Raw genomic sequence first — 19,902 nt, 5'->3', positions numbered from 1 at the left:
GTATTCACCAAAGAGTGAAGTGACTTGTCCAAGGTCACCCAGAGCAGGCAATGGCAAGCTACAGTCTAGAGCCCATTTTTTGACCACTGGCCAAAAATCTGTGCTAGTGGCCAAATTTCTAGGCTGCCTGGGGCCTCAGTACAGCACAGCCGTTGGCCAAAGATGTTGCACAGGATTCTGACTTGGACTCTAGGGCTTTCGACCTCGTAGTCATTGGTCAGCCCAGCCAAACTTCCCTTGCCTCCATCTACAGCTATAGAATGGAGAGAATCCATAGGGCTGGCATGTGTCTTTACTTTCAGCTTTCAGGGGCTGGGTTCTTGTGTAAGAAGCTTTATAGACCTGTGGGCAGCTGTTTGCCATCCTTACACACAGCCTGAAAATAGACCTGGCCAGTACTGGAGCAATTATACTTGAATGTGCTAGTGTGATCCCATCGGAAATTGGTGCATCTCACCATCAGGGAATTTCCCAAACCTTCAAACTTGCCACCTGCAGGGTAGATGGAAGCCAGAAAAATAATGGCTATATCCCATGACCAGCCCTGTCGTAATTCCGAGTTTTGTCCTCCATTTTTTCACTGGGGAGCCAGAAAGAATTGGCTAGACTCTCAGAGACCCCAGTGGTGGAGACTCCCTATCGTAAAATCTGTACAGGGAAACACAGTGGATGGAAAATGAGTTGTTAGAGATAATAAGTGGTGTGGGAAAGGGGAAATACTTCTGAAATGGCTTCTTATTTTACTTACGGGCATTTCCCACCCAGGGCTAAAGCATGTAAAACAGGCCAGAGACCCTGATGTTTCTCCATCAAGGGAATAAAAGTTTGAAGCATTTATGTTAAGTTAGCATATGGAATATCTATCTATAACTGCATTAGCTCTTCAGACAGATCCTCTTACCTCCCTAGCAGTCAGTGGACTGCTTACAAAAGCTACATTTGTGTGTGTGTGTCGGGGGGGGCGGTGGCGCTCAGATTGGATTTAAAAACAAGGAGGCTTAACAATACCCACTCTATATGAAATTACCACCCCATTTTAATAAGGTCCAAGATGTTTAATAGCTCACTTAAAGTCTCACAGCAAATTGAGAACAGAATAGAAACAGAAGAGTTGACTGTTTTTCTGAATTGGTCTTCTGAGAAAGGCTTGTTCATTTTCATTCTGTCTGCAGAGAAACTTCTCAGCTGCCTTCTTCACTTAGATGTTATCACTGTGCAGGGAAAAAATTTTTTTTTAAGATTTTTTTTTTTTTTAAATTTCTTTGAGATGGAGGGAGAGAGAGGGAAAGCACAAGCAGGGGGGAGGGGCAGAGAGAAAGGGAGAAGCAGATTCCCCCCTGAGCAGGGAGCCCAAAGCAGGGCTTGATCCCAGGACCCTGAGATCATGACCTGAGCTGAAGGCAGATGCTTAATGGACTGAGCCACCCAGTGCACCAAAATAATGTTTTAAAGTGATATAATGTATACATAAGAATAATTATTTCATCAGTTGTGCTTTAGTAACTTTCTCTTTGGCCTGCCTGGAAAAAAGTTTAGTACAGACCGAAGTTCTACAGAGTTGCTATATAGTTTGTCAGTGGAAAATACCACCCCGCCCCCACACCACTTTAACACCACCAAAAAAAAATATAGAAATTTACATTTTCCTATAGACCTCTTTTTCTTTCCCTCCTCTTTGTTGATCTTTTTAAAGATTATTTATTTATTTATTTGAGATAAACCCCGGGGGGAGGGGCAGTGGTTGTGGGGGCAGAGGGAGAAGCAGGCTTCCCACGAGGGCTTGATCCTACCCCCTGATCATGACCTGTGCTGAAGGCAAATGCCCGTCTTTGATCTTTTTAATCTGGAAAACTCGAATCCTACAATTCCCATTCTCTTGTAGGCCCGCAGTCCTTTTTGCGTGCTCCAAGATGTCCACCCTGTTGCTCTGCCATATGTAGGTCCAGCATGTCAGGACACAGGCCCCAGGCAGCAGGACAGAGGAACAATAAAAACTGCACAGTTTAGATTTCTGTTTTTTAAGGAAGATGCCTGGGAGCTGCCCTATAACATTCTTGCTGATATTCGGTCTGCTGAATTTAGCCCTAAGGCTACACCAAGCTGAAAGAGAGGCAGAGGACTGTGGTCTTTAGACTTGAAAGCCACTGGGACAACTGAAGTTTGGATGCTCTTTCATTGCGAAGGGAGGGGAGATAGCTGTTTCTGAAAACTCCGTTAGCCGGTGACTAGCACAGTGCAGGGCACACAGTAGGATGGCAGTACATATTATTTTGATTCAGCCAAACCAAAGTGTCCTTCGGGGGTTTCTGGGACTTTCACCAGGAAGATTAGGAACAGCAGAATCTTCTGCTGGCCCTAGGGACAAGAAACCGGGAGTAGAAGCTGGTGGGAAGGATTGACGGAATTTTGCTTTCTCAGTGTGCTGTACCGTTAAGTCAGCTCGCTGGAGAAAGGAGAAATCTTTGTAATATATTCCTTCCATCTCCCAAAGTTCCATGAAAAACTGCCCAACATGGCGTCCTCCTCTCACTGCTTCTATTATCCATGTCCCATAGATGCCAAAGAAAGTCTCACATCCCCAACACTTCCTCTCTTCCCTCAAAATAGAAAAGAGACTGTCAGGAATCATTCTCATTTGGTAGTTTCCAATAGTCGCGGCATTAAGCCAGTGACATTACTGTGAGGCCCTGGGCAGGAGACTCCTCAGTGAAGTGTGTGAAGGAAGCAAGAAGTCTTGGAAGGCTTCTCATCTCCTGCTCTTCTCATCTCCTCAATCCTGTCTCCCACCTTCCTCTCCCCCATTCCTATGATACTGGTAAAGTGTTGATGTGTCGCTAGGGACCGAGCAGGTAATGGCTTACCATGTGGCTCCTCCCAGAGGGCGTACTCCTTAATGAGCAGAAGAAAACCTTTATGAGTTCAAAGATTAAAGGCTAAAATGACAGGCAATAGGTCTCTATTTGAGGCAGTAACTACGTGAAGGAAGTAAGGCAGCTGGTATTCACACCCATCGTACATGGGCGTAAACTATCCAAGCCCACTAGTGGTGGAGCCAATACGGAAACCCCGAATATAGGTTGCAACCACTGGTATATTTGCTCGAAGCATGGGGTTCTAGCTTCACTCATCTCCCTTTCATTCCATGAACTCACCGAGCTCCCTCAGGCTCGCATTCAGGGAAGTAACATACCACAGTCATAATAGCTACCACTTTCTGAGGGTTTGTATATGCTGGATACTCTTTATTTTTATTTTTTTATTTTTAAAGATTTTACTTACTTATTTGACAGAGAGAGAGAGAGAGCACAAGCAGACAGAGAGGCAGGCAGAGAGAGAGAGGAGGAAACAGGCTTCCTGCTGAGCAGAGAGCCCAGTGTGGGGCTCAATCCCAGGACCCTGAAATCATGACCTGAGCTGAAGGCAGAGGCTTAACCCACTGAGCCACCCAGGCGCCCCTAGATACTCTTTAAAGTGCTTTATATGTACTATCTCGTTTTGTTATCCCACGGCCCCATTTTCCAGATGAGGAAACAGGCTTACAGGAGTTGAGCAACTTAGCCAACATCACCCAGCTAGTGAATGGCAGAGCTGGAATGAGAACCCAAGCAATCTAATATGAGTCTGTGCACTTAACTATTACACTAAACTGCCACTACACTTTTTACTATTTACGGATCATCTGGCTATGGCTTTAAACTACCATAAAGGGAAACGTTCCATTAGCACACTAGGCAGGTCTTGATTTTCTTCTCACTAGCCTAGATCCTAGTGAATGGAGTGATAGGAAGGACCAAGGATCCTGAATGCCATTTATGATAGCACTGCTAAGATGCCAGCCAGATAATTCTTTATTTCATTGTGCACCTACCATCTCTGTATTTGTTGAACTCCAGCAAATGCACTAGTGCTATGTAGTTATTTATTCCTGGGAAATGTTAGTCACCACATAGGGAGGGAGCATAAACACATTATGGGCTCCCTGGACACCACTCCCCCTCACTTTACATTCACTGCTGATTCTCACTGACCAAGGGTACGATATTGAGGAAGGCGAATCACAGACACATTAGGTGAAGTAGGGGCATTGCCACAGTGGGACAAGAGGGAATTTGCATTCACTGAGTACTCACCATAGGCCAGGCACTGGGCTAGGCCTTTTTCTTAAAAAATAGATAAATAAATAAATAAATTAATTAATTAATAAAATAAGATTTTATTTATTTATTCGACAGAGAGGGGGGGGGCAAGTAAGGGAGCAGCAGGCAGAGGGAGAATAAGACTCCTTGCTGAGCAGGGAGCCTGATGTGGGGCTCCATCCCAGGACCCAGGGATCATGACCTGAGCCAAAAGCAGACGCTTAACTGACTGAGCCACTCAAGTGGCTCATGTGATAGGCCTTTTTCATTTCATATCTCATTAAATCTTCAGAACAGCTCCAAGAGGCAGGTAGCTGTATCTCAGATCTGACATCTTGCACCTTTGGTCTGCTCAAGTTCTGCTAGTAAGTGCCAGAATTGGGGTCCAAGCTCAGGTCTGTCTGGCTTCCAAGTGCATGCTCTTAACTTGTCACCAACTCTCTGAAGTATAAGAAATCTTGGCTGGGCGCATCTGAGAGCACTCCTCCACCATCAATTTTGTTTTCATGGCAGCTGCAGATTATCCTGTATCTTCCCAGAGTTCCCTGGGATCTGTTTCTCTCCCTCCTGGACTCAAACTCCAGGCCTCACAGCACTGCAGACCAGTTCCTGGATGCTCCTTCCTGTTGAGTCAGAAGATCTCAGAATCTACATCCATGGGAAAGCAGGTTTATAGCTACCGGAAGTTAAACTGCATATTTACAAGCCCAGGTTTTCCTTTGGCTCTCATTCACTCTCTGTGTGACCTCAGTTGCTTAACCTCCTTATGCCTCAGTTTTCTTACCTATAAAGTGAGGAACTCCGTGCTCCCTTCTGAGGATTGTTCTGAGATACGAGCAAAAGTGTGCCTATCATGTTCTTCCCTTAGAGCCTGAGCACAGGAGCTTTTCCTTTTTCCACTGCCTATACTGGGAAAAAATGAGGACTATGATGGAAGGAAGGAATAGAAAGAAATCTGATCCATTTTTGCAGGCAATCTGGCCTTCAGGTGCTGATGGGCGATATTTAAAATTAAAATCAGGGACGGGGGCACCTGGGTGGCTCAGTGGGTAAAAAGCCTCTGCCTTTGGCTCAGGTCATTATCCCAGGGTCCTGGGATCGAGCCCCGCATCGGGCTCTCTGCTCAGTGGGGAGCCTGCTTCCTCCTCTCTCTCTGCCTGCCTCTCTGCCTACTTGTAATTTCTGTCAAAATAAATAAACAGCATCTTTAAAATAAAATAAAATAGGGGCACCTGGGTGGCACAGTGGGTTAAGACTCTGCCTTCGGCTCAGGTCATGATCCCAGGGGCCTGGGATTGAGTCCCGCATTGGGCTCTCTGCTCAGCAGGGAGCCTGCTTCTCAACTCTCTCTCTGTCTGTCTCTCTGCCTATTTGTGATCTCTCTCTCTGTCAAATAAATAAATAAAATCTTTAAAATAAATAAATAAATAAATAATAAAATAAAATAAAATCAGGGATGCCTGGGTGGCTCAGTTGGTTAAGCAGCTGCCTTCGGCTCAGGTCATGATCCCAGCATCCTGGGATGGAGTCCCACATCAGGCTCCTTGCTCCGCAGGGAGCCTGCCTCTTCCTCTGACTCTGCCTGCCATTCTGTCTGCCTGTGCTCGCTCTCTCTCTCTCTCTGAAAAATAAATAAATAAAATCTTTAAAAAAAAAAATTAAAATCATGGGGCACCTGGGTGGCTCAGTGGGTTAAACCTCTGCCTTCATTCAGCTCAGGTCATGATCTCCGGGTCCTGGGATTAAGCCCCACATTGGGCTCTCTGCTCAGCAGGGAGCCTGCTTCCTCTGTCTCTGCCTCCCTCTCCGCCTACTTGTGATCTCTCTCTCTGTCAAATAAATAAATAAAGTCTTAAAAACTTAAATTAAATTAAAATCATGGCTTCACTGTTGTCACTTATAAAAGTACAAACCCCTTCCTTAGGGCCAAAGACCAAGGCAGAGTTACATTCTGGATCAGGGTTCCTTTGGCCCTTTCCAGGCCTATTTTTAAAACAGTGACCTTTCTTTCCTCTTCTGTTCTTCTGTTCTTTCCAAGAACAGCAAGGCTGACTCTGGAATAATTAGGAAAACATTCCAAAATTGACATATTGCCAATAGTGGAAGTTATGAAATGACTGTAAGTCCATTATAATAAAAAGTTGCATTAATAGCACATTATGTTTTGAATACTTATAAATTGTTGGTACTTTTCCCACAACTGTCAGTCTTTCCTTTGTCAGCACTGGCAGGCTTTAAGGATGGGACAGGGAGTAAGCATGATTCATTCATTCTGCAGGATTCTCTACAAAATTCACTCTTGCCCATGAAGGGTCTGAGACTTTGATCCTTATCGTGGCTCTGTGACCTTGGTCAAGTCCTCTGAACTCTCCAAATCTTGGCTTCTTCAACTGGAAACTGGAAAGAACAACTTTGGCCATTTCGACCTCATCAGGGACTGTAAGAGGAGCAAACCAAATGCTGGGCAGGGACGTCCTTTGGAGCAGCAGAAACTAATGGAGACAATGTCAAGTTTTCAGATGATGATACAAGAACGTGGGTCTGAAGTGAAATGAAAGAAAAAATGAGAAACAAAGACGAAGATGTCAAAAGGAGTAACAGTGTTTCTTGCTTTGCCATTTGTTAGCTGAGTGATCTGGGGGGAGGCACTTAACCTCTCTGGGTCACGGTTTCTTCATCTGTAAAATGGGGATTATATGAATAGCTGTTCTTCCTATTACATGTGACTATTTTATCAAATGGGATAGTGGGTGTGAAAATGTTACCTGAATAGGAAAAGACCAACTGTTAATTATTATTAATACTACTGATAGTAATGCCTAATGAAGTACCTGTTAAATAGAACAGTATTATTCTAGGGTTGTGACTAGTTCCCACACTGGAAAATTAAATCAATCCTTTGAGATTACAGGAGGGTGCTGAATCCTGGGAGCAGGAGCCTGGCCTCTGGCCTCACACTACTGGGATTCAAATATCACTTCTGCCACTAACAGGCCATGTGATCTTGAGTAAGTATTTAACCCATCTTTGACTTGGTTTCTCCATCTTATCTCATGGAGCTATAAGAATTAAGTGACATAAAGCAGGTAAAGCATTTAGAATAGCACTCCATTCCCAGAAGATATTTATAGCTACCTTTACTGGGTATTTTTGGTAGCACCTTGGCCTCATGCTGCCTAACTTGTAACATTAGCTATAAATTTATCTTCGTAAATAGGATCCCAAAATATGTCTGATACTAGGAAAGTGTGACTGAATGCGAAAACATCTGTATCTATAGCTATGAGTCTCAGGCCTTTTTGGCTGCTTGCTTCTAACCAGCTACCAACAAATGTCTAAATCACCATCTTGAGAAATCCACAAAGAAAATACTTGTGTATTTCAAGCTGGTGCTGGGTCCCTTGGGTCCTTGCCCATTGTCCTTGAGGGAGCCCAGAGAAAATCTATTTCTGTGCCTCAATTTCCTCATTCCCAGTTGCTCCCAAGGCCCATCTTTCCATTTGATCTGTCCTCTAGAAGGATGCACACCCAGACATGGAGGGCTCCTCTTCTCCACTCTGTGGCCATCGAACCAATGACATGTCAGGGCCTCTGACTCCCTTTTGTGAGAGAATCTCTGAGTAGGGCAGGTTTGCCATTCTACTCCAGCTGCTGCCATCACAGAGCAGTTTCTGAATCTGCCACCAAGTGAGGCATGTGCTTAGGCAGTGGATGAATGAGAAGATGAGGGAGGTGCTAAATTAGATGATGACATCATTAAGTGATAGTGACATCATTAGGTAATAAGCTAGTGCACAAAGAAATACATGGAGGGGATAAAATAGAAAGAACAAGAATGAATAAACAGAGGCATAAAGTTTGGTGCAGAGGCAAACGAACATTCCAGGCATAGTGGAGAATATGGGAACTTGGAAACTAGGAAGACGCAATCCACAGGACAGCAGTTCTTTAACTGGAGTGTACACCAAAATCACAATGAGGGCCTGTGGAAACACATTGCTGGTTCCCCCTCCAGAGTTCCTAATTCAATAAGACTAAAGCGGGACTTGAGAATTTACATTTCTAACAAATTCCCAGGTGATACAGGGACCACACTTCAAGAAACACGACCGAAGGGAATGGGAAAGTTTGCTGTGTAGTTTATCAATGGGCCTCAGAACTAAGTGAGGCTCAAAACAGAAGCGTTTAAGGGCAGCTCTTTGATAGAATTGTTCAAGGGGCTCCTCAGAGCCTGGGTTTCGTGCCCACGACAAACAGAGTCGATGTATTGGGGCGTCATTAATCATAATGGCTGACCACGGGAATGTGTAAGGCATCTCCACTCACAGGACCTGCCTTCTACAGGCCTCAACAGGTTGAGGGCGGGATTCCACTCCCCACCTCGAGGGAGGAAGCAGGGTAGCGTATTAAGAGAGCTTGCTACCTCCAACTTTTCACCTGGGCAGTGTAGATGACCTGTCCCTAGGGGCCTAGGCCGAACTGCCACCCATCCTTCCCGGGGTCCAGCTCAGAAGGCCGGCGCTTAGGGCGACGTTAGGCTGCCCTGGGGGAAGAGGATGGAGGGTTTGGGCTGTTGCCCCCGGGCAGAGTCGAGGGATCCCAGTCAGCGAGGATGCTGGGACTCACCGCAACTTCCGCCTCTGGCGGTCGGCAGTGGGGGGCGCACCAAGACAGCAATTCGGGAGCTGCGCTTTGTCACCGTTGCAGCAAAGGGAAGGAGGGGGAGGAGGGCGCAGAAAGGGGCCGCTGAGACTGGACTGGGCCGTCGACCCACTTTGAGGCCAGAAAGGGGCTCTCAGAGGGCTCCAGACCGCGCCTGGCATGGCCTTGTAGGGGAGCGGAAGGGATTGGGATTCGTCCGGAGCCCAACTGGGCGGGTGATACCCTGTTTTCTGGGCCGACATCCGTCCTGCTCTCCCTTCACTACGAGCTCCTCATAGCCGGTACCCCACCCTCCGAAACTCACTGCCACGGGCGCGTGCGCACGTCCCTCACTCAAGACCCAGCTTCTGAGACGGGAGCGCAGTCCCTCCACGCCGCGGCGCCCTCCGGCTCTTCCCGTTTTTTTAGCCACCTTTCCCCACCCTTTGCGCCCCGCTCCTCTGAGACTTACGGTAACAGCCCCAGCGGCTCCGGCCGACGCTCAGCTGCCGCAGGGGCCGCAGGCGCAGGCACCATCCACCTGAGAAGGGTGGCCCCTGCCTGCGTCTTTCAGTCACAGCCCAGGCACCTCGGTTCTCTGTCTGCGCTGTTAGGGAACGGAATCCTCGGCCCTGGGCGCGCAGCGCTAACAGCAGAGAGAATCTGGCTTTTGCAGGCCGGACGACTCGTGTTAAAATCCGGGCTCGGCCACTCCCCAGTTGTGTGACCCCGGGCTAGTTGCTCAACCTAGGAGTCAGTTTCGCCGCTGCACAGCGCGAGGAACTCGACCCCATCGGGGCTCTGAGAAGCTCAGTGGGAGGAATGGGACTAGTCCGGGTCAGGAGAGGGCTCTGTAAAAATCAGTCCCTAGAACTCACACAAGGGTTTTTCCATTTCGCTGGAGGGCGAGGCTTAGCCCGCCCAACCGGTTGGACTTCCTCGCCTGGGGGCGGTTCTCCTACCCTCACGCGGGGAGACAGACTCCTCCATTTGCAGGCCGGCGCCACCGCGTCTCCTGGCCCGAGTGGGGAGAGAGAGGAAGGGGGTGCTGCCTACTCCTTGGCCCGGGAACCAGGAGACACAGACAGACGTTCAGTGGGCACACAAACACTCACAGAAAGAAACTCGCACCTGGGAGGGAACATTTAGGGCCACTTAGGGCTAGTTGAGTCGTAGAAGAGAGCTCCCTTTGAGTAATGACTCCACCCAGATAGGGGTTCTGGATCCCCCGGTTGAGTTTGGACAACCCTGACCCCGCCACAGTAGGCCGGTTCCTTCTTCCTGAGCAGGGCTGAGAGTGGGGAGCACCCTATTGGGAAGGGGGCATGGCTTTGTCTCATTCCACCTTTGGGCAGTCCAGGGGTTGGAAAGGGTTTGTGCCTGGACAAAATCTATTAGGAACCACAAAAACCAAAAACCTGCTGATGCCCTGTCCCTTCCCACGGTGTACAGGATTCCTGATCATAACTGCCCAGTTCCCTGCACTGCTTTTCCCTGTTATCCTTAGGCCAAACTAAGCTGCGCCTCTTAGAGAAGCCCCAGCCTGGCGGTTTTCTCTCCCAGCATGCACCGCCAGGGCCAAGGTTTTGAATGGAGGCAGGTGTAGAACCTGAAGAATAAGCTCCCGCCAAGGTGCAGGGCAGGGCAGCCTGGCCATGCCCTCAGGTTTTGTCTCTTGGGCCAATAAACCCTGGACAGTTTGCAGAAGGCAGCTGCTTCAACGGGGAAAACATCCTGGTAAAGCCACACCCCCTATCCAAGTGATCTGGCAATTGTGTCTGGGATTTGGTGGTTGGGATGGGGCTATAGCAGGTAAAGGAGTCTCGGAAACAGAAGTCTAACTTCAGTGCCTCTGTGCGCTTTTCTGAGGGAGAGGTTTGCCAGACACCTGAAGGGGCCATGACTCCCGAGAGGTTAAAGCGGGCAAGGAGGACTCTAGTGAGTTTTGTCCCTTTCGGGACAGATGCTCAGGGCCTCAGTGGATTGTTATGATTATAAAGGGACTGGACTTTGTCTCTTAGGGCCTCCAGAATTACTTGCTGCAGTTAACTTCCTGATATTTTGGAACTCACACCTGAGAACTCTCCTCCTCCTTCTCAGGCAGGAGAGTTAGGCTCTCCTACCCCAACTCCCTAAGGATGGCTCCAGCCTCCGCACAGGTCCCTCTGCACAATCCCTACCTAGCCTCTGATCCCTGTCTTAAAAGAGGGCAAGACCTGGAGGCCTTCTCCAGGATACATTTCCAAATGGTTTGGACCATTGTTTTCTTTACTCTTCATGCTCAGAGTGAGTGATGAGAGGTTAATCATACCCCTCTACCCACTCTTCTCCCAATCCCAGTGAATTCATTGGGAGGGAGGAGGAGGAGAAACGGCCTTGGCAAAAACCACAAATGGAGTTTTTTGAAAAGAAAGACTCAGAATGCAATGCTTGGCATTTCCTAGTAAATCCAGTTGGGAGTGTGGACTTGAAGCTAGAAGGATAAGGTTTTAGGCCTTACTCTGTCATTTACACGTGAGCCTTCTCTCAATGCTTCAGAATACTCAGCTACAAAATAAGGATGATTTATTCATTCTTCAGGCCTGTTGTGAGGATGGACAGAGCTAATATAGCTGAGATGCTTAGAACAGTGATTACGCTTATCAAGTGGGGTCCCCAGATTTCCAGATAGGGTTTCTCTTTGCCCTCCTGGGAAATCATGGATGAAGCAGAGTGAGAACAGTCCAGTGACATGGGCCCTGAGCCTTTTACTTCTGAGGGCAGGTAAGCAACCTCTCTGAGAGGCCCTTGGGCCCACCTAGATCCCAGAAGGGGCAGAAGGTTTGTGCAGGATTACCTTATGGAAAGTTAGGGCACTGTTGGGTGTTGAGGCACCCCTGCAGGCCGGGGGGACTTAGAAGGGACACTGGGCTATTGTCTGCCAAGACCACTGGTTGCCCTATCACTGTGGGAGAGAAGGCACTGTGGCCTGTTGAGGATTTTTAAAGGAATGTTGTGTGCACTAAATGAGAAATGAGCTTATAAATTTGAAAGCAAATTTCAGGATAGTAGTGGTGAAGGAAAAACCCATACCATCTCTGCTAGGGGAGGGAGAGGTATGCCTGGGCTTTGCTTGCTTGGGTGTTGGGGAATTGCCCCTCCACGGGAAAATGGACCCCTTTAGTTGGTGGCTTGAGGCAGAAGCAGGCCTCGAGCTTGAAGAGGTCCTTGGGCCTTCAGTACTGACTGTCCTGGGTCCTCCAGCTCTGGGATGGACAAGTGTGTGTAGGAATATGGGCTGCTCGGGCAGTAGTCCGAAGCTCAGGGTGGGAAAGCCACTGGGCTTGGGCCTATAGAAACCTGGGGCTGACAGGTGTAGATGTGAGAGCCACTGCAAGATTGGCTGGCTCCAAGCACCGAAGGAGCAGAAGTCAGAAAGCATCCAGTTTCTTGTCCCAGGCTCCTGGCCCTTGGTTCTGGGAGGCAGAGAGAGAAGGGGCCTTTGTCCAAATCAGAGTTCCAGAAGCTGCAGGTTCTCCCTGCAGGACAAACTGTTCTGTGGTCCCCGCTGCAGGTGAGCGTTCCAGGGACTCCCTTTATGGGGTGGGTGAGGGATTGGGGCAAGTGAATGAGGCATAATCTCCTGGCACCGGGGAAGTCCGACCTCTGGGCGTCTGAGATCGAGTGGACTTTGGTTCTGGAGGGGCACATTCCGCGGTGCTTCTGCGCTTTGGGTTCCCAGATGGGCGTTGGCAGGTGCCCGGGACAAGACAGGAACCAACCGCACAAGTCACCTCACCGCGGCGATCCCCGCCTCAGAGACCCAGCCGCGCGGGATCTTCGATGTCCACGCCGGAGACATGGCTTGGAAGATAAAGAAGGGCCCAAGATCAATATCCACGACAGCTGGGCAACGCTTATTGTTTCAAAGGAAGCTCCCTTTGTTCTTGTGCTTACCAAAGTGAGAAGCAAAAACAATTTTTCCTGATCAAAATTTTGCTGGCACCGAAGCAGACAAACCAGCTTCCGGAAACCTCTGCCCCTTCCTTACGGCCGGGAAGAGTGCTCGCCGCTGGGAGGCCCGGCATCTGTCTGATACAGATACCCAGGGCCGCAGACAGCCGCACCTAAGCGGGTCCGAAGGCCACCGAGGCATTCCCCACCCCCTGCCGTCGCTCTCCGGAGCGGGGTTTTCTTGGGAAGCCTAGCGGCTCCAGCAGATCAACGCGTCTGGTGACCCAAGCCGGGCTTCCGATTCCATTTAACACGAGCCGCGCATCTTATCTCCGCGTCTCCTCCCCGGGGGTCTCCCCCTCCCGCCCCTGGCCGAGCCCGGGCGGAAGCCGAGCCTTGAGCTTTTGAAGTCCAGAGAATTTCAATGGGCGAGGAGCCTGCTGGACCTTAACCTGTCTTCCCAGCGGGGGAGGGGACAGCAGGCCCGTGGTGGTGGGGGAAAGGGGTCCTTCCCTGCTGTGGGAGGTGAGAAGCAGTGGGATCCCAGGCCTCACCCCGTTTAGGCTGCTAACACCCCCTCTCCGCTTTTATGGGGTTTTCCAGGCCTCTGCCCGCGGCGGACTTCATTCTCTCTGCAAATTTACCTTCCTTCTGGAACGTTGTCATCCGGAATAACCGTCTTGATACAGTGATAACCACGCTGCTAAAATAGCCTTCCCCCTCCCCCCCCACTAAAAAAAAGGCTAAACAGAAATAGTGTACTAATTCAGTACCCCACCCCCGCCGCCGCCCGTTTTCTTCTTATAAAAAATCCGACCTCTCTTCATCTGACATTGACGAAACGATGCTTTTGGAAGAAGTGATATTTCGCTAAACATTTTTGTTTCCCCCCCTGTGCCAGAGGGCGCAATAAGCCCCCAGAGACTGGGGGATTGAGGCGGCTTTGAAAGGGCGGAGGCAGAAGCGGGGAGAGGGTTGGGGCGGAGGGGGCGTCCCTGCAGCTTCAGATCCGAAGCCTAGACGAGGCAGCCCCCCTCCCGGAGAGGCTGAGCCCCCGCTGGAGTCTCCTTCCAAGGAGGCTCCGCTTAGGTGGGCCGGACCCAGGAAGGAGACGCAAGTGGTACCTCTTGATCTCTCAATCCTACTCGGCTTTCATCTGGCAGGGAAAACCCAGAGGAAAAGAGGATCAAACGCCGAGCACTCCCATTGAATGCAAAGCTGGGGGCGGGGCGGGGAGCCGGGAGTCCCTCTGCGGACCTGGCCCCAAGAAGGTGAGCGCAGCGGGGGCGGCTGTGAGAAGGCGGCAGGCTCGCTGGGGGAGCAGAGGGTGGGGGAGACCCAGGCTTGGTGCCCGGAAGGGCCCAACTGAGGTCGCTAGAACACAGGCGCGGCGGCCTCGACTTTGAGAGGAAGGAGAGAGCAAGCAAGGTGCTCCCTCAGGCTCTGGCTGCTGGTTAGGAAGGGCGAGGCGTGTGACAGCATCCTAGGACAACTCTGCAACGCAGCAAAAGCCTCTAGGATTTGATCCCCTCCACTTCCAGTCGCTGCTTTCTCCTTTACAATAGTCCCTAGGAGTTTTGAACTAGCTGTGCCCAGCAGATTGTGGCTTTGGGAGTCCCAGAGAGTGGAGATGTTTCTGCCCACGTTGACCTTCCGGATCCTTCTGTCCCCCACCCCAGGCGAGGTTAATGAGCGCCTTCTGATTGAATAGGGGAAGTGGACAGCTGGAGTGAGAACTTTTGTCTTGCTTGAATCCCTTGCTTGGTCCACCACCCCCAAAGCCCACAGATGGGAAAACTGAGGCAGGAGGAGAGAAAAGAGTAGAGAAAGAGAAAGGAGGAGAACAGAGAAAGAGATAGAAGAAGATTAAAAAAAAAAAAAAAAAGATGGTGATACACTTTCCTTTAGAATCTCAGAAATTGGGGCTTTGGAGGGGTGGAGTACCAGGGCAGCCCTGGCCCCTGGGAGCTAGAAGCTCCGAGGAGGGGCAGAATAAGGCCCGTTTTAGGGGTAGCACAGCAGAGAAGGAGCTTCTCTTCTGCCTTTAGCAAAGTGGAGAGAGACCTTGCTGCCCCACTTGGCAGAGTTGGGAAGGGGTCTGTTTTCTAATGGGTTCTGTGTACCTTTCCTGGAAGAAGACCTGAGAAGGAGCGTGGGGCTGCTCCCAAAGATATCTGGCACTACGGACTCCCCCAGCCTTGTCTTGAAGACTCCCCTTCTGTCCTCAGAGATTTTTGAACGTCCCTAGTCACGAGCTATTTCAGGGCATTTTCGCTGACTTCTCTCTCTTCACCGCCAGGACCCCGGAAGCATGTGGGCAGGATCTGGGGGAGAGCCATGTGAGCCAAAGCTCTGCGAGCCCCAGTGCCCTGTGCTGGAGCACTCTCAACTGCTGTGCCCAGTCTCTGGGTGGGAACAGCACCTTTTCCCAGCTAGGAGCCTCTGGTCCTGCCTCGTAGGGACTGCAGTTCTCAGTCTCTCTTCACTCGCAAAACCTGTTTCCAGAGGAATTCGTTGCCTCTGAACGAATACCTTAAAATACGGGCAAGAAAAAGAAAAAAAAAAAAAAAAAGGCCACTCTTAGAACCTCTCCCCACCCTACATACCTGAAGTGCAGGCGAGGCCCAGGCAAATGGGAAAACGATTTCTTCTACGAATAGCCACCTGGAGGTCAAGCCGAGCTGTGGAGAGCTTAAGGCCACCTAGATGGGGAATGGGAATAAGAAAAAAAAAAAAAAATCAACATTTGGAGTCAGCCGCCAAGACAGGTCCTTAAAGAGAAGATATTAAGACATTTATCTCCTGCCCCTTGGGAAAGAAAAATCGCCAAGTTCTCTTGGTTTCCAGGAGGAAGGAGGCATCTGGGGGTAGAGGGTAGGAAGAAGAAGATCCCCCAGGCTCAAGCTCTCCAGACCACTGGGGGGTGGGAAGAGGGAATATGTTTTTCAGTAGCTTGTAAAAAGACTTTGGAGCCCCTAGGATGTTAGCTCTCCAGGACAGACAGTTGTAATAATGGCGAGAGAAGCGAGGCTTGTGAGTCGACCTTCACACTTTTAAAATGCAGTTATGGATTTTCTCATCAGTGTTAGATCAAGGCACCAAGTTAAGAAAACAAAAGCCAAAACAACAATCCGAAAAAAAAAAAAAATCCCACAGGTCAGAAGCTTATTCAATTACCGAGTCCCGCAGCTCCTGCGGAACTCGCCGCGCGCCTTAAGCTCTCTTTTTCTTTTTGCGGAATTCCATTTGCATGCCCTCTGCCTGGGTGTCTCCCTGTCTCAGTGTGTGTGCCTCTCTGTTTTCACACTCTCCTCCCCATTCGAGCGAGGCCCACACCTGGCGCATCACTGCCGAGCCATTAGCTGCGGGTCTCCTTTCATCTTCGCTGTGGCAGACGTTTCTATTTATCCACTTGCGCTCGCCGAGTGGCGTCACCAGCGGTACTGTAATGACGATTGCAGCAGGAGGATGACAGCTTAGAAAGAAGAGGGCAATGGGGCTTCCTCCCAGAGGCGGTACGGCACAGAGGAGCGCTCGCATCACAAGGTGACCCCAGCTCCCCACCGCCACCACCGCCGTCACCGTCGACATCGCGCTCCGGCCGCTCCGCGCCCGCCCAGTCGCCTGGTCTCTCTCCCTTCCGCAGCCAAGATCTGTCGGACCGCTGGGGACCCGGGGAGACGGGGGCTAGGAGTCATTTGGGGCTTCCTCCCTCCCCCCTCCGGCGAGCCCCGGGATGGAGAGCCGAAAGGACATGGTTATGTTTCTGGACGCGGGTCAGCTTGGTACTCTGGTTGGCAAGAGGGTCTCCAATTTGTCCGAAGCCGTGGGCAGCCCGCTGCCTGAGCCGCCGGAGAAGACGGTGACCCGTGGTTGCCTGAGCCCGCGGGCCGGCCCTCCGGCCGTCCGGGAGCGCGGCGGGGGAGGCCTAGAGGAGGAGCCGGTCGACGGACTAGCAAGCAGCGCCGCGGGGCCGGGCAACGAGCCGCGGGCAGCCGGGGCTGCGGTGCTCGGCCCCGGACCTCCGGCCCCTTCCGCCGACAGCCTCTCGGGTCAGGGGCAACCTAGCAGCTCGGACACCGAGTCGGATTTCTATGAAGAAATCGAGGTGAGCTGCACCCCGGACTGCGCCACGGGGAACGCCGAGTACCAGCACAGCAAAGGTAGCCACCGCGCCCCTTCTCTCCCCGGGCCTCCCACCGCGCCCACCTTGCACATCAGCTCTGGAGGGGAGGAAAACCCTCCTTTTCCCCAGGGCAGGGTGGCTGGGGGGACCCACCTGAGAAACTCTCCCCTGATATCTGAGCCCTGGCGGGGGTCTCCTTCTGTGCTCTGGCATTGGCGGGACCAGGGTGACAGCTGTGCTTTGCGGGAGGAGGGAGACGCAAGCCCTGGGCTTGAGGGGGATTCAAAGTGCACCCTAACCCCCCAGAGTTTTGTGGCACTGCTTCAACTGCTCCGAGAAGACACTTTCCCCAGAGTGGGCGAGATCAAACGCAGGTCGGGGCAGTTTGTGGCTGGAGGGGTGTAAGGCGCAACCAGGCGCGGAAGCCCGGAGTCCATAAAGGACCGTAAAATCCCGGCGGACTCGGGCTGCCTGGGTGCTGCAGCCCTCTGACCAGTTTGCACGTCGGTCAGAGGTCCAAATTACCTTGTCACTTCCCGGGCTCGGTGGCGCCAGGTCGGAAATGGTCCCAATGATCTAATTGCCTTTGGTCTCCGGTTGCATTTGAAAAGGCAGAGCTCTGGCCCTCCCCCCCCTTCCCCTTTCCTCCCTAGTCCCACTTCTCCACCCAAAGGAAAAGGAGCTGCAGGGGGCAGGAGCCCCACCCTTCTTTGAGTTAGACCCAAAAGGAGGGGTGCTGTCACACTGTTTTAACTGAAGAACCCCTTCCTGATGGGGGGGAGGGGGGGCTAGTTTGTGGGGGAGGTGGCCAGGCAGGGAAGTCTCCCAGAGAGAGCTGGAAAGCTAGTAGGAGGCAGAGCCTACCAGGAGACACTCCTCGCCAAAGCTGTGGGGGTGGATGGGAAGACCCTGGTATGGAAGAAAAACCACCTCCTCACCTTGGCAGTCAACACCTGGCTGTGCACCCACATCCACTCATTACCCTCCTGTCCATTCAACCCAGATTCCCTAATCTCAAATATACCAAGGTAATATGATATTCATGCACACATTCCTATGCCGTCTCTACAACACATGCAACCTAGTACACATTCCTACACCTGCACTGGCAGCTTGGCACACACAAAAGCAAGGACTCAGTCTGTGTGCAGCATCCTACAATCCGCTGAGACCCAGAGCTCACTACACTCCAGCACAAAGGTGCATCTCAACTTGCCTGTGAGATCGCATATCCTTGTCCACTCCTGCCAAGGGTGGGCAGAAAGCTCAGAGGGGCTGCATCCAGTCTGTGGCTCAGGGCAGGTGGCTCTGGATGGCTGAGGTTTCTGTACCCAGCAGGCCTTAAGACAGAGGTCTCCCAAATAGCAGCCCAGTCTACGCTTTGTGCTCATTTGACTGATGAGCCTCTATCCCTCTCTTCCTGTGTTCTCAAAGTCCCTTGTGCCCCGGTGGAGGCAGAAACTGAGGCTACAGAGAGGAGGAGGGGGGGCCCTTTCTACCCCACCCTCCACACACACCCTGGGCCTACAGCCCCACATCAGCAGTGTTTTGTGTGTCTGTTGTGTGTTCTGTGTGTGCATGTGTTCTGGGCTCCCTATGCAGGGCCCAGCTCAGAGGCACTGGCCGGCAGTCCCAACAGCGGCAGCGAGGCCCCCAAGAGCAACAGCAGCGGCAGCTCACAGGGCACCCTGGCCTGCAGCGCCAGTGACCAGATGCGCCGCTACCGTACCGCCTTCACCCGGGAGCAGATTGCCCGGCTGGAGAAGGAGTTCTACAGGGAGAACTATGTGTCCAGGCCGCGGAGATGCGAGCTGGCCGCCGCCCTAAACCTGCCGGAAACCACCATCAAGGTATGAGCTCTGGCGACAGGGAGAAAGGGTGTGCCCACTCAGCAGGAATACCTACTGTCCCGTCCCTGAGTCCCGAGCCACGAATCAGGGCCTGGGGTCTCCCTGCCCACGTGGTTACTCGGCTGGGGGTGTCCAGGCCGGTGCGGGCGCCAGGTGTGTGCAAATTTACCTTCCCGATAGTCCCTAGGCGGGAACTGCTGGCGTGCGGTTGACTCTGTCCCTTTTCTAGCCAAATAAACAGTGGGTGCCTTTACCGAGAGAGAGAGATAGAGACTGACTGGAAGAGACTGGAAGAGGAGGTGTTTCTGGGGAACCGCTGCCTGCCGCCTCAGACCCGCAGGCTCCTTAGTCTATCCCACTATCTGCACGCCCACGCCGGGCTCTGGCACCCCAGGGGTCCTGGCCGCGTGGCAGAGGGAAGGAGGGACACAGATTGAAGCCACTCCCTGAACCTCCCATAAGGGATTCCAGGAGGAGGAGGAGGTGGTGGTGGTGGGATCTGCACCCCCACAGCCGGCTCTTCCCTGCGCGCCCGGCATCCGTCCCCTGCAGTTGGGCAGGACTTCTGGGCTCTGCGCCCCCGGCTGCGTGCAGCCGCCGAACCCGCTCCTCTCCCGCCAGGTGTGGTTCCAGAACCGGCGCATGAAGGACAAACGGCAGCGGCTGGCCATGACGTGGCCGCACCCGGCCGACCCCGCCTTCTACACGTACATGATGAGCCACGCGGCGGCCGCGGGCGGCCTGCCCTATCCCTTCCCGTCGCACCTGCCCCTGCCCTACTACTCGCCGGTGGGCTTGGGCGCCGCGTCCGCCGCGTCCGCCGCCGCCTCGCCCTTCAGCGGCCCGCTGCGCCCGCTCGATACCTTCCGCGTGCTCTCGCAGCCCTACCCGCGGCCCGAACTGCTGTGCGCCTTCCGCCACCCGCCGCTCTACCCCGGCCCGGCTCACGGACTGGGCACGGCGGCCGGCGGCCCCTGCTCCTGCCTCGCCTGCCACAGCGGCCCGGCCAACGGGCTGGCGCCCCGCGCCGCCGCCACCTCGGACTTCACCTGTGCCTCCACCTCCCGCTCGGACTCCTTCCTCACCTTCGCGCCCTCGGTGCTCAGCAAGGCCTCCTCCGTCGCGCTGGACCAGAGGGAGGAGGTGCCCCTCACCAGATAAGGGGCCGCCCGCGGGCTGCCGGCTACAGGACGCCCATGCGGGGACCCTCGCGGGG

At 52.4% G+C, this 19,902-nt stretch overlaps 1 protein-coding gene and 1 long non-coding RNA gene across 2 annotated transcripts; one reads left to right on the top strand and one right to left on the bottom strand.

Moving 5' to 3' along the window:
- Nucleotides 1-1,016: 1,016 nt before the first annotated feature.
- Nucleotides 1,017-9,715, bottom strand: LOC132015001 (uncharacterized). The gene is made up of 2 exons (XR_009403517.1): nucleotides 9,250-9,715; nucleotides 1,017-1,211 (listed from the first exon to the last, which is right to left on the bottom strand). It is a non-coding gene; the product is annotated as an uncharacterized LOC132015001 (long non-coding RNA).
- Nucleotides 9,716-16,446: 6,731 nt separating this feature from the next.
- EVX1 (even-skipped homeobox 1) lies at nucleotides 16,447-19,847 on the top strand. The gene is made up of 3 exons (XM_059395671.1): nucleotides 16,447-16,873; nucleotides 18,439-18,686; nucleotides 19,308-19,847. The coding sequence occupies exons 1-3, from the start codon at nucleotides 16,447-16,449 to the stop codon at nucleotides 19,845-19,847; spliced, it is 1,215 nt and encodes a 404-aa protein (XP_059251654.1).
- Nucleotides 19,848-19,902: the final 55 nt, after the last annotated feature.

This window comes from Mustela nigripes, chromosome 4 (genome assembly GCF_022355385.1).
Source record: "Mustela nigripes isolate SB6536 chromosome 4, MUSNIG.SB6536, whole genome shotgun sequence".
In the NCBI taxonomy this organism is placed as follows: domain Eukaryota; kingdom Metazoa; phylum Chordata; class Mammalia; order Carnivora; family Mustelidae; genus Mustela; species Mustela nigripes.
The sequence above is the reverse complement of the archived record's forward strand: the minus strand, read 5'-3'. Positions and strand labels throughout refer to the sequence as shown.

Bases quoted from the DNA above. Each gene is read 5' to 3' on its own strand.
- EVX1 (XM_059395671.1), top strand. From the start codon at position 16,447: ATGGAGAGCCGAAAGGACATGGTTATGTTTCTGGACGCGGGTCAGCTT. The intron at 16,874-18,438 runs GTAGCCACCGCG...CTCCCTATGCAG, and splicing joins CGAGTACCAGCACAGCAAAG to GGCCCAGCTCAGAGGCACTG. The intron at 18,687-19,307 runs GTATGAGCTCTG...CTCTCCCGCCAG, and splicing joins TGCCGGAAACCACCATCAAG to GTGTGGTTCCAGAACCGGCG.